This window comes from Bison bison, unplaced genomic scaffold, assembly GCF_000754665.1.
Source record: "Bison bison bison isolate TAMUID 2011002044 unplaced genomic scaffold, Bison_UMD1.0 scf7180017864289, whole genome shotgun sequence".
NCBI lineage: Eukaryota > Metazoa > Chordata > Mammalia > Artiodactyla > Bovidae > Bison > Bison bison.
In genome coordinates this window covers 1,967,016-1,979,036 of record NW_011494861.1, presented here as the reverse complement: position 1 = coordinate 1,979,036, position 12,021 = coordinate 1,967,016, and the positions used below count along the sequence as shown (strand labels likewise).

The window sequence follows — 12,021 nt, the reverse complement described above, 5'->3', positions numbered from 1 at the left end:
CGGGGCTCGGGAGGAGGCGAGGCGCGGGTGTCAGGTTGCTAAGGGAGGCGGGAGCAGAGGACGGAAACCGCCCTCGCGGACGCCCGGAAGCCCCGCCCCCAACATGGCCGCGCACAGAAGTCTCGTTGGAAGCCGGCCCTCCGCCGTCATGTGACGCGAGCCCTCGCCCCACCCGTCTGCAGCCACTCCCCGTCTCCATCCTCAAGCTCGAGAGGGCCACGTGACACTCCCGGGACCAGTCACGTGAGGCGCGGATCCTGGGTGGGAGGGGGGTTGGCAGAGGGGGCCAGAGTGGCAGTAAAGGAGGAAGATGGCGGGATGCAGGGGGTCCCTGTGCTGCTGCTGCAGGTGGTGTTGCTGCTGCGGTGACCGTGAGACCCGCACCCCGGAGGAGCTGGTAAGGAGCGGGTGGAGTCGGGCTGGGGAGGGGGCGGTTGCTAAGGGACTGCAAGAGGCGTTGCCGGGGGTGGGGCCGGGTCGAGCTAGGCCCGCAGGTGGCCGCGGGTGGGGCCTGGGCTCCTCACGCCGGGCTCTCGAAGCATCTGCACGACTTCACGTGCCCAAGTCTGGGGTCTTTTCTCATAAGCCCTCCCTGGAATCTGAGGGAAGATCTAGGCCAGCTCCAGTCAATCTCATCCATATTAATTTTTTAGTTTTCACCTAAAAGGAGTTTTGAATGAAACGAGCATTTTCAGAATGAGCCCCTTCACTGGACTTTGCATATCATGCCGCTGGCTTAGTTTTTCCAGCGCTCTGTCACTGTATCCTTCACCCTTTCTGGGTCACTGATAATCCAGCTTCCCTCTGCAAAGCACCCTGGGAAAACTTGAGTTGTATCCTCAGAGTTGACAAGTCTCTCCTGATGTAAGACTCCACGTGTTGTCAGAAGGAACCTGAATTCTTTCCCTCTTAAGCTGGCAGGTGACATCTTTGAAGTGTCCTGAAGATGAGTGGTGATTTGAAGAATGTATGGTAGGCGTGAAGAGCTCAGCTGATGACTGTATACCCTCACCACATCACCCCCATCCCAAAATGTTTTTGTTTGTTTGTTTTAGGTGTTCCCATTTGATGATAATGGCTACAGAGGATTTAGAAATTAGTAGCTGGTTTCAGTAAATCCTTCTGTCTCTTTCCACTTTTAAAAACATTGAAAGGGTCTCCCTGCTCTGTATTTGTTTTTCTAGACCATCCTTGGAGAAACACAGGAGGAGGAGGATGAGATCCTTCCAAGGAAAGACTATGAGGTAAGATTCTTAGATGCTGTCTGGGTAACAGAAGAAGTGAATGACCAGCTCACTTCAGACTGAAGCATTGGGATTCCAACCAGAGATGCTCTGTGACCTTCTCTCCCAGGGAGTGAGTAGGTAAGAGATAACTTCTTTGTCAGAATGGGCTGTTTAAGAAGCCCTTTTTCCACCTTAGCCTCAAAGCAGGGTCTGAGTGTGTCTTCAGGCTTTCATCAGTCTGTTGCACCTTAACCTGGTTAGAGCATGTGTTTGCCATTAGACTGTTTGCTTTTGTAACTTGTAGAGACCCAGAGTCAAAGCCACTGACAGCATTTGCTTGTAAACATGTGTGAGCCAGGAAGCCTTGCTTTTCTTCTAAGAGAACTGAGTTTTCAGATGATTGCTTCCTGCCCAAGCAGCTTCTCTCGGAATTGTCAGTTCTTGGTTATAGTTCCTGACTTCATGCACGGGACTCAGAGAGAGAGTGTGTGTGTGTGTGTTTTGTGTGGTGGGGAGCAGTAGGGCCATTGCTGCTGCTGCTGCTAAGTCGCTGCAGTCGTGTCCGACTCTGTGCGACCCCATAGACGGCAGCCCACCAGGCTGCCCTGTCCCTGGGATTCTCTAGGCGAGAACACTGGAGTGGGTTGCCATTTCCTTCTCCAGTGCATGAAAGTGAAAAGTGAAAGTGAAGTCGCTCAGTCATGTCTGACTCTTAGCGACCCCATGGACCGCAGCCTACCAGGCTCCTCCATCCATGGGATTTTCCAGGCAAGAGTACTGGAGTGGGGTGCCATTGCCTTCTCTGAAGGCCAGTGCTGCTAGAGTATACCTTTTATTATTTAGTCAGCTTATAGTGACATTTCTATGACTTTTGAAATGGCAAAAACAAGCCATGGTTGTGATAGAGGATTTTCATATGATTTGCAAAAAGAAGCTAGGGAAAAATCTACAATCCTGTTCATGAAAAGATGACTGTTCATTTTATTAAACGTCCTTTTCCGTGCCTTCTTTTAAATAACAAAGTGAAATTCTACTAAATACACTATTTTAACATGGTTTTCCCTCCCAGTTGATAACAAATTTTTGTTTATCAATACTTTTCTGTAATTCATTTTTAAATGGGGAAATAGTATTTCATTATCTATGAAATAAGATAATGTTTTTTATCTGACTTTTCTGTGTTATGAATTGCATGGTGGTGACCATCCTTACTTATTTATCTTTAATTGCTTTCTTAGAACTAATTCCCAAAGTGAGATTAATCGTGTCTATACTTAATGACTTAAAAAAAAAATAATACCATGTACTTAAAAAATTCAATATTCTAGAGCAATAACATACCCAGACTAATTTTCTTTCTAATATCTTATGTACTCTTGCTATAGAATTTAGTGTATCTATTATGATTTGTAGCTTCTCATGGAACTTTTTTTAAGTTCCATGAGAAGCTACAGATCATAAATGTAGACAAATGGGCAGAATAGTACACTGAAAACCCCCCGTACTCGTCACACAGCATCGTTCAGTCGTGCCTGACCGTGTTGCGTGTGTGTGCCCATCCGCTTCCCCGGTCCCCTATTATCTTGAAGGAAAGTCTATGCATCATATCATTTCACCCATAAATAATTCAGTTCGAGTCTCTAGTGGGTAAGGACACTTTTTTTCCTATCATAAGCCAGTGCCATTTTCACACCTGAGAAATTCACAGTAAGTCCTTGATGTCAAACAACCAGTGTTTGGGTTTTCTAGTTGTCTTATAAATGTCATAAGTACTTTTTCATAGTTTGTTTGAGTTGGGTTCCAAGTAAGGTCCTAACGTTGCACTTGATACATCTTTTAAGTCAAATAGGTTTGAGAGGAAGTAGATTCCACCTTCATCTTTGTTTTGTTTTGTTTCATCTTTTTTTTTCCCCTTGCAATTGACTTAACAAAATAATTTTAAGAGTCTAAAATTTGCCAACTGTACCGCAGTGGCATAATGTGTTACTCTGATGTGAGTGCTTTTAATCAATCAAAAAGCACTATATCCAATGATGTATTGTCTCATATTTCTTCTTAAAAATTTATTTAAGGTCTTAGTTGCAGCAAGCGGGACCTTGAATCTTCGTCAAGGCATGCAAACTCTTAGTTGCAGCATGTGGGATCTAGTTCCCTGACCAGGGATGGAACCTGGGCCCCCTGCTTTGGGAGCATGGAGTCTTAGTCCCTGGACCATCAGGGAAGTCCCATAACTCTTAAATACGTGTTTGCTTGTACACAGTAGAAAGATTTGCAAGAATTAGTATGATAATCCATTTCGTGCTGTCACCTCGCCGTCCCTCCTTGAACCTGGTGATATCATTCTGATGGTTACAACTGACACTGTCCCAGCCTTTATCCTCCTCCTGAGATCTCAACACTGCATGTCTGCTCCATTGATCTTCTGTTCCCTTCACTCTTTTTGCTAAATTGCACTCATGTCAGTAATGCATTTCCTCTCACCTGATATGCATATTTGTGTAAATTTTATGGGTTAATGTTCTTCCATGTGAGTCATTAATATTTCTCAATTAACCATCTTCTTGAGAGCATCTGCTGTAAGAGCAAGTTAGTTAGGCATTGATTCAGAAAAGTCAGCTCAGATTTTATTTATGAGGGATCAACTAGAAAACCCTTCTGCTGAAGATCTTTCTAAAATGTGCTACTTCCTGCCTTAGTGGGCTTCCCTGGTAGCTCAGCTAGTAAAGAATCGCCTGCAATGCGGGAAACCTGGGTTCAATCCCTGGGTTGGGAAGATCCCCTGGAGAAGGGAATGGCTACCCACCCTGGTATTCTTGGCCTAGAGAATTCCACGGATAGAGGAGCCTGGCAGGCTCACAAAGAGTTGGACACAACCAAGTGACTAGCACACACAGTTCCTGCCTTAGTAAAAGTTCATTGTATGTACTTGACTTTTTCTTTAATAAGTTCGGGATCTTACAAGATGTTAGAATCCCCGTTTGACATCCATTCTCATTATAGATGGTTTGAATAATATCAACTCCCTGTTTGTGGGATGAGACCATTCCCAAGGAGTGTTGTTTTTCTGCATGCCGCAGAACCTATAGCGCCCTTTTGAGGTAGAGAAAGGCACCCCCTTAGAGCTGAGGACTTAGAATTTCTAACAGGCCTCCCCTCTCTGAGTCATTTCAACGCCGACACCTCTGCTAAAGGCCCATCGAAGGTGCTTTTTGTGTGGGCCGTAAGATGCCTTCCTGAGTGAGTTTGGGCTACACCTCAGTCCCCATTTGTGCCCTGTAGCCGAATGCCATGTTTGCTCATAACCATGGACATCAGCCCTGCAGCCTACCTATACAAGTTTTATTTTTAAAGAATTTTATTTTAAAGAAGTTGTTAGTTTCCCAAACCAAAGAGCAACATATACAGCAGAAATAACAGAAAATTAGTCATGACAAAGGAGAAGTAATTATCTGGTTTTAATAATAGATCATATAGTTCATGGGTACATGTTTACCAAGTGTCAAATTTTCAAAGCTTAAAAAAAAAAGTTTGGTGTTCTTGTATTACAGTTCTTTCTAAATGCCCCTTTTAATAGCCTTATTGAGCTATAATTCACATTCTATACAATTTACCCATTTAAATTGTACATGCAGTGGTTTTTAGTATATTCACAGAGTTGCACAACTATCATCAAATCAATTTCAGAATATTTTCATCACCCGGAGAGAAAACATGCACCTGTTAGCAGTCACCGCCCACTCTTCTTGCCCCTGACCGTAGGCAAGCACTAATCTACTTTCTGTGGCTATACCTTTGCCTGTTGTGGATGTCTGCAAACCTTCTCAATGTTTATGGAGCCTAAGCATTATTAGAACCATCAAGCAAATAATTGCTAGTGATTTTTATACATATTGGGCATGAAGGATATCATATTTTTCAACATGTTAATTTTTTCCCATTTGTTCCTAGAATGTGATGTCACTTAATTGATTAAAATGTGTGTGTGTGTATACATACACACATACATATGTATATGTGTGTGGACATACAATTACCCCTTGAACAACATGAGTTTAAAGTGCTCAGGTCCACTTACATGCAAGTTTGTTGTTTTTGTTTTTTCCAATAAATATTGTATTTTCATTTTATAAATCTTTAAGTGTGGGGAAGAATTTGTGTTGCATTAGAGATCACAGTGTGTGGAATCTAAAGAACTAGGGTTGAGTCCTGATTCTATCCACATTATTTCAGCTTGTTGTCCTTGGTTGAGCCATTTATCAAATTCTTCATTTTTGAGGAAGAAATAGCAAAATGTGGATTTTTACCTGTGTGGAAAGTTGCTTCCCCTAACCCCTTTGTTGTTCAAGGGTCTACTGTATGTGTGTGCATATGTGTGTGTGTGTGTGTGTGTGTATGTAAACCATATATGTGTATATATATTACCACTAAATACACATATGTTTAATCATTCACTGATGGGTCTAGTTTCCCAGCAGAAATATTGTTTAATGGTTGTTTTTTTTTTTTTTCCCCTGATTGTTTTTTTTTGTTTTATAATCAGGCAGACAATTTTGTTTTAATATAAAAAAATGTTCACCATATTTGCCAGGAAAATTTTAAGTAATATCCAGATGTGAGTGCCTACTGAAATACCACCTCAGAGTTAACCATTGTGAACGGTTTTCCCAAACGTTTTCTATTGTTTGCTGACATACAAATCTTTGTTTAATCAAAATAGGATGCTATTACACCTTTTAATCTACATCTGCCTTTATTCATTTATTTTGCATCTTGCCTTTTTAACTTAATCTTTGCACATTGGCCACATCTGTCCTTGAAGACCTGTCCAAATTCTTTTAATGGCTACATGAATGTGTGCATGCTAAGTCGATTCAGTCGTGTCCAACTCTGTGCAACCCTATGGACTGTAGCCTGCCAGACTCCTCTGTCCATGGGATTCTCCAGGCAAGAACACTGAAGTGGGTTGCCATGCCCTCCTGCAGGGGATCTTCCCAACCCGAGTCTCTTACGTCCCCTGTATTGGCAGGCAGGTTCTTTACCACTAGTACCACCTGGGAAGCCCTATGACTACATAGTCTTGCATATTGGGTGGATAAAAGTTGATTTGATCAGTCACCTGCTGCTACTCCAGGACCCTTTTAGAAAAGGAATTTGGACTTTGGGTAGTCACAGAAATGGAATGAACTATCACATGTCACACCTGCGTTTGTTTAGCGGCTGACTCTGAACTCCTGTGTGGGAGTGTGGCCACCAGGCCAGTGTCCCAAGTTTGTTCACTAGCTGATGTGTAGGTAGCAACAGGTTACGGGGAGAGAGCACACAGCAGACTGTTTTCCTTTGGTGCCAGACTGCTACTGCTTGTGCATGATGTAGAAATAAAATCACTTCCTTTGAACTGTTCCTCAGAAATGTCCCTGGCACACCTGCAGATTGTTTGCGAAACTGCTGTGTTCCGTGAAGTTTAAGGAACTGTTTTAGGAGCCAGGCTGGATCTGTGCCTCTTCTAACATAAACTGGAAGTTGTTTTTTTAAAACAGTCTCCACGTTTGTCTCGTGACTCACCTCTTTTTCACAGATCCTAACTGCAGAAGATACTTAAAATTAGACTTGCTAAATTAATTTGGTTCTGGTTAATGGAAGCATTTGTTCATTAATGGAGTAAGTTGGGTAACACCAGTGAGGGCATGAGGACTTTAGTGTTTGGCAGAAACAGGGCACTTAAAAATATGTAGTTTAAAACTTCCTGAAGCGTAAAGTATTCGCCTACAGGGGTGCTGCTGAAACGGCCATGTAAGTGATTCTGATTAAGAAGGACCTGAGGGCGTCCAAGAGTCTGTGTCTCTAACAAGCCCTTCCTGAGTGCTGCTCTGGCCATCAGTGCTTTGAGTGGTGGGAACTGGAAGGTTTATCCTTTCCAGGTTATGGTAATTCTTCCTATCTGCTTATAACTTTTTCTTTACTCACACATCCCTCTTTCAGAGTTTGGATTATGATCGCTGTATCAATGACCCTTATCTGGAAGTTTTGGAGACTATGGATAATAAGGTGAGTTCCTTATTGATCTTTTGGGACCAAGTAGGTTTTATGACAGCCTCTTTTTCTTTTTTTAATTTATTTATTTTAATTGGAGACTAATTACTTTACAATATTGTAGTGGTTTTTGCCATACATTGACATGAATCAGCCATGGGTGTACATGTGTTCCCCATCCTGAACCCCGCTCCCACCTCCCTCCCCATCCCACCCCTGAGCACTCTGTCTCATGCATCGAACCTAGACTGGTGATCTGTTTCACATATGATAATATACATATTTCAATGCTATTCTCTCAACCCTCGCCTTCTCCTGCAGAGTCCAAAAGGCTTTTCTATACATCTGTGTCTCTTTTGGACAGCCTCTTTTTTGTTCTAAATACTTTAGTGATTTCCTTAACCTTTGGACTCTTAACCCTTTTCATGGGATATTTATTAATACCATCTATTAACTAAATTAAATCTATTAATTCCTTAGTCCTTCAACCTGCCAGCCAGCATGTCCACTGTCAGTGCACCTGGCCTGGCCCTTCGCGTTCTTCATTCTTGCATTGTAAAGCTTCCCTGCCACACCAGACATCATCTCTGTGCTTGCTGTCCATGTGGAATTTAGTCTGAAACTGGTTGCCTAAGATGTAGTTCCCCGTTGCTGCCATCATAATCCTGAGTCATTCTTTTCCTTTGTGAACAGAAAGGTCGCAAGTATGAGGCAGTCAAGTGGATGATGGTGTTTGCCATTGGAGTCTGCACCGGTCTGGTGAGCAGGCGAGGAGATCGTGGGCCAAGGGGCAGCAGAGGGCAGAGGGCATGTGCCAGTCTGGCAGATAAGTCATTTGTCCTTCTAACAGAGAATGCCTTTTTTCTTTCTTTCTTTTTTAAGTATAATCCTGATACTTTTTTTATACTTTTCAATTTCTGAAATGAAAGTGAGCCATGCAACACTGATGTCCTTTAAAGCACTTGAAGTCTTGCTCAAGACCTGTCCTTTGTTATGTGGTCCCATTAGGTAGATGGCAGAGTGGGGAGAGTGCTTAGTGGATGCTGAGGTCACTGTGCAGGGAGAAAGCAACATGATGAGAACAAAAGTGTGGCTATTATGCTCTTTGCTCGAGCACAGCATGCCAGTAAATAGGACATCGCGGATCTCCATGAACTCATTACGCCGTCCCTCTTCCCTGAACACTGCTCATTTTACCTAGAAGGTAGAGCTGGCAGTTGTGGGTAGAGGAATACGCCTGAGTGCACAGGGTTCTGGGTCAGCACATTCACAGATGAATCCCAGACAAGAAGAAATCATGAAATATTGCCAAAGATTGTCATAGCAAAAGTCTGGAACCATAACTGCTGACTCACCGTGCTTCAACCCGGAGCAGAGAAGCTGGAAGAGTTAGTAGACAATCCAAATGGTAAATGTCAAATCTGATTTTCTGACAATACATTGTTAGAAAAGGGGATTGTCTTCATCCATACAGACTGCTATAGCAAAAGTACCGTGGACTGAGGGGTTTAAACAACAGGCATTTACTTTTCATAGTTCTGGGGTCTGAAATGTCCAGGCCAACAGATCTGGTGTCTGGTGAGGGCCCAATTCGTCATTCACATATGGCCGTCTTTTTGCTGTGTCTTCAGGTTGCAGGAGAGGCAAGGGAGCTCTCTGGGGTCTCTTTTATAAGGACACTAATCCTATTCATGACCTAATTACCTACAGAGGCCCCCCCCCACCTCCTAATTAGAGGAGGTTAGCATTTCAACATATGAATTTGGGAGTGGGCAGGGGAGACCACAAACATTAGCCCGTAACAGTGTATATGTATTCTTAAGCAGTAGCCTGTTCATCACCTTTCTCTAGAATTAACCACAGGTTTCAAACTTAATTCTAGATAACGTACCCATTAAGTGTAAATGCATATTTAAACATAACATAGCCGTAGGAACTGACCACAGGTTTTAATTTCAGATTTTTACTGTAGTAAATTCAGAGATGAAGGAACATCTTACTATTTAAGATTAATAGCATTCAGGAGGCCTCTTTGATAATGTTCTGCCATTGTGGGGAATCATGGGCTGATTTAATTGTTTTATTTTGCTTTATAGTTTCCTGGTTGCAGATTACCTTGTAATAAGCATAGTCACTAGCCATATAGGTGTTAGTCTTTCTGCAACTGTCGTGTCAAACTCTAGCAACTTTACCGAACACCCTCCTGTTCTGCCTTAAGGCAGGTCTGAAAGCAGACCTGCCTTAATAATGTAGCAACCATCTCCTCTTGCTGCTGGCTCTCTTCTCCTTTGATCTGTCACTGTTTATTGTTTCAATATTTAAAAGCCCCCCAAGCACTGGTTTGTGGGAAGACCAGAGTTAAAGGCACAAAGCCTTTGATCCTGAATTCACATGGTCAGAAGTCTTCCCAGTTCTCTGTTAAGTCCTGAGCATGCCCTTCAGAGAGTGAGCTAGTGGAACAGGAGTGGTTTTCTCTTATTCACCAGGCTAATCATTGGTTATACAATGGTTATAAATCGAAGTCATGATTTATAAAATGGTAATAACAGAGTGCCAAAGAATAAATGCTTTTGAATTGTGGTGTTGGAGAAGACTCTTGAGAGTCCCTTGGAATACAAGGAGATCAAACCAGTCAATCCTAAAGGAAATCAGTCCTGAATATACTTTGGCTGCCTGATGCAAAGAGCCAACTCATTGGAAAAAATCCTGATGCTGGGAAAGATTGAGGGCAGAAGGAGAAGGGGGTGACAGGAGATGAGATGGTTGGATGGCATCATCAATGGACAAGAACTTGAGCAAACTCTGACAGATAGTGGAGGACAGGAGCCTGGCATGCTGCAGTCAAGGTGGTTGCAAAGACTCGGACATAACTTAGTGAATGAACAATAACATGTGCAACAGCCATATACTACTCCTGAGTAGGTACTGGCTTTCAAAGTAATATTCTGATACCCTAATGTTTTCTACACTTACCCAGCTAAGGATCACTGAAAGTGTGTTTGGCTTTCTTCTTTTGACCCTACCTTTGGGAAGAGCAGAGCAGGCCCTCACACGCCTCTGTACTATTTCTAAGCACTCTCAGTCTTCCTTGGTCTGAGGTTCTTTTTTTATTCTTATCCCTATGTGTTGTAACTCTCCTTCTGACAACTTAGCTACACCCCTTCTTTTGTCCTCAGAAGGGCTGTGGGACCAGACTCAGGTGGGGCACTCCTTGACTAAGGAAAGGCCTGTTCACACATGGCCTGTTGGTAGCATGGGTGCGTGTGACCAAGGAGAACAAGCGGTGGGGGGTGGGGGGCTGTGTTTCCAGGGGAGTGCCTATGACAGTGTGGAAACTCAGGTGACAGCTCTTGTCCTCTTCCCAGGTGGGTCTCTTCGTGGACTTCTTTGCTCGGCTTTTCACGCAGCTCAAGTTTGGTGTGGTGCAGGCATGTATCCTTTACAAGGGTCACAGTGTTCCCCAACATGTGTGGTTGCTCACCCTGCTTTCCCATACAGAAATGAGTTTACAGACGTGATCTTTGAAGAGCTACTTATTGGCCACTTGTGATTAAACTTTTGCATTATTATCAAAGGACACAGAGGAAGACTTGAATAGAAAGATGCTCATGGTCATGGTAGTAAGACATGAAGCCCAGATACCTGTTTTTTCTTATCAGTCTGTGAACTGATTGTGGTTCCAAGGAAAATCTCACTAGAATTGTTCATGGAACTTGAAAATAATTCTCTTCCTAAATTTGTGTGGAATCATAAAGAGCCCAAAGTATCTGAGACAGCTTTGAACAGCAGATGGGACTGGCCGTCCTAGATGTCAAGATTTACATAATTTAAGATATAGTAATTAACCCAGTGTCATATTGGTACAAGAACACCCAGTTAGACCAGTGGAAAGTAATAGAGAAGCAGAAATGGGCCCACACACATACAGCAATGCAGTGAGTGACAGAGTTGATATTATAAATCAGTGAGAAAGGATGGGTTTGTTAATAAAAGATGCTGGGAGATTGGTTACCCATCTGGAAAAATACAAAATTAGATTCTTACTTTGTACTATACATTAATTCCAGATGGATTAAAGATGTAAATAGGCAAAACAAAACTTGAAGAGACTGTGTAACGTCAAGACCAGGGAGTAATCTCTAAGAACTCCAGAAGGCATGAAGATCAATAAACTTGATGACATCAAAGTAAACATTCTGTTTATACACGCATCAAAAAAAAAAACTCAGACAATAAAACTCCATAAACAAACTGAAAAACAAGTTTACAGCTTAGGAGAAGTGACTCTCTGTGCATTTAAGAGACAGATAATTAGTATCCATAATAGAGGGAGAACAGCAACTCAATTAAGAAAAAAGCCGAAACAGCTCAGTAGAAAAACATACAAAGGATGTGAGCAGACAGTTCTCAGAAGAGGAAAATGACCTGTGGAAGAGCGCTTAACCTCACCACCAGCAGGGAAGTGAAAGTTAAATACACAGGACGGTGCGCATCCCTGACTCCTGCGTTTGTGTTCTAGGCGTGGCCCTCAGACATGCACAGAGATGTTCATTGCATCTCTGGGATTGCAGAACACTGCTGTCACAGCAGATGGGAGAGTGGGCCAGTTGTAGTTTAGATGGTGTAATTTCACATAGAAGTTAAAATGAACCAGAGCTTTTAGATCAACATGGCTAATTCTCAGAAAGTGTTGAGGGAGAGAGAGCAAGGGTAGAAGGTGCATCAACCGCAATGCCACTGTTTTAATTTCAGAAACACTCAGAAC

At 42.8% G+C, this 12,021-nt stretch overlaps 1 protein-coding gene across 3 annotated transcripts in view; it reads left to right on the top strand.

Annotated features, from left to right (window-relative positions):
• The first annotated feature begins 105 nt into the window (after nt 1-105).
• CLCN6 (chloride channel, voltage-sensitive 6) overlaps nt 106-12,021 on the top strand; it is a 33,867-nt gene continuing 21,951 nt past the window's right edge. For 2 of the 3 annotated variants that reach the window (XM_010849864.1, XM_010849866.1), the window contains exons 1-5: nt 106-397; nt 1,185-1,244; nt 7,206-7,271; nt 7,950-8,015; nt 10,622-10,688. In XM_010849864.1, the coding sequence (XP_010848166.1) occupies nt 311-397; nt 1,185-1,244; nt 7,206-7,271; nt 7,950-8,015; nt 10,622-10,688 (346 nt within the window). In that variant the 5' untranslated portion in view covers nt 106-310. Of the gene's footprint in view, nt 398-1,184; nt 1,365-7,205; nt 7,272-7,949; nt 8,016-10,621; nt 10,689-12,021 lie in introns of all 3 variants that reach the window. The other variant, XM_010849865.1, reaches the window with a different exon arrangement.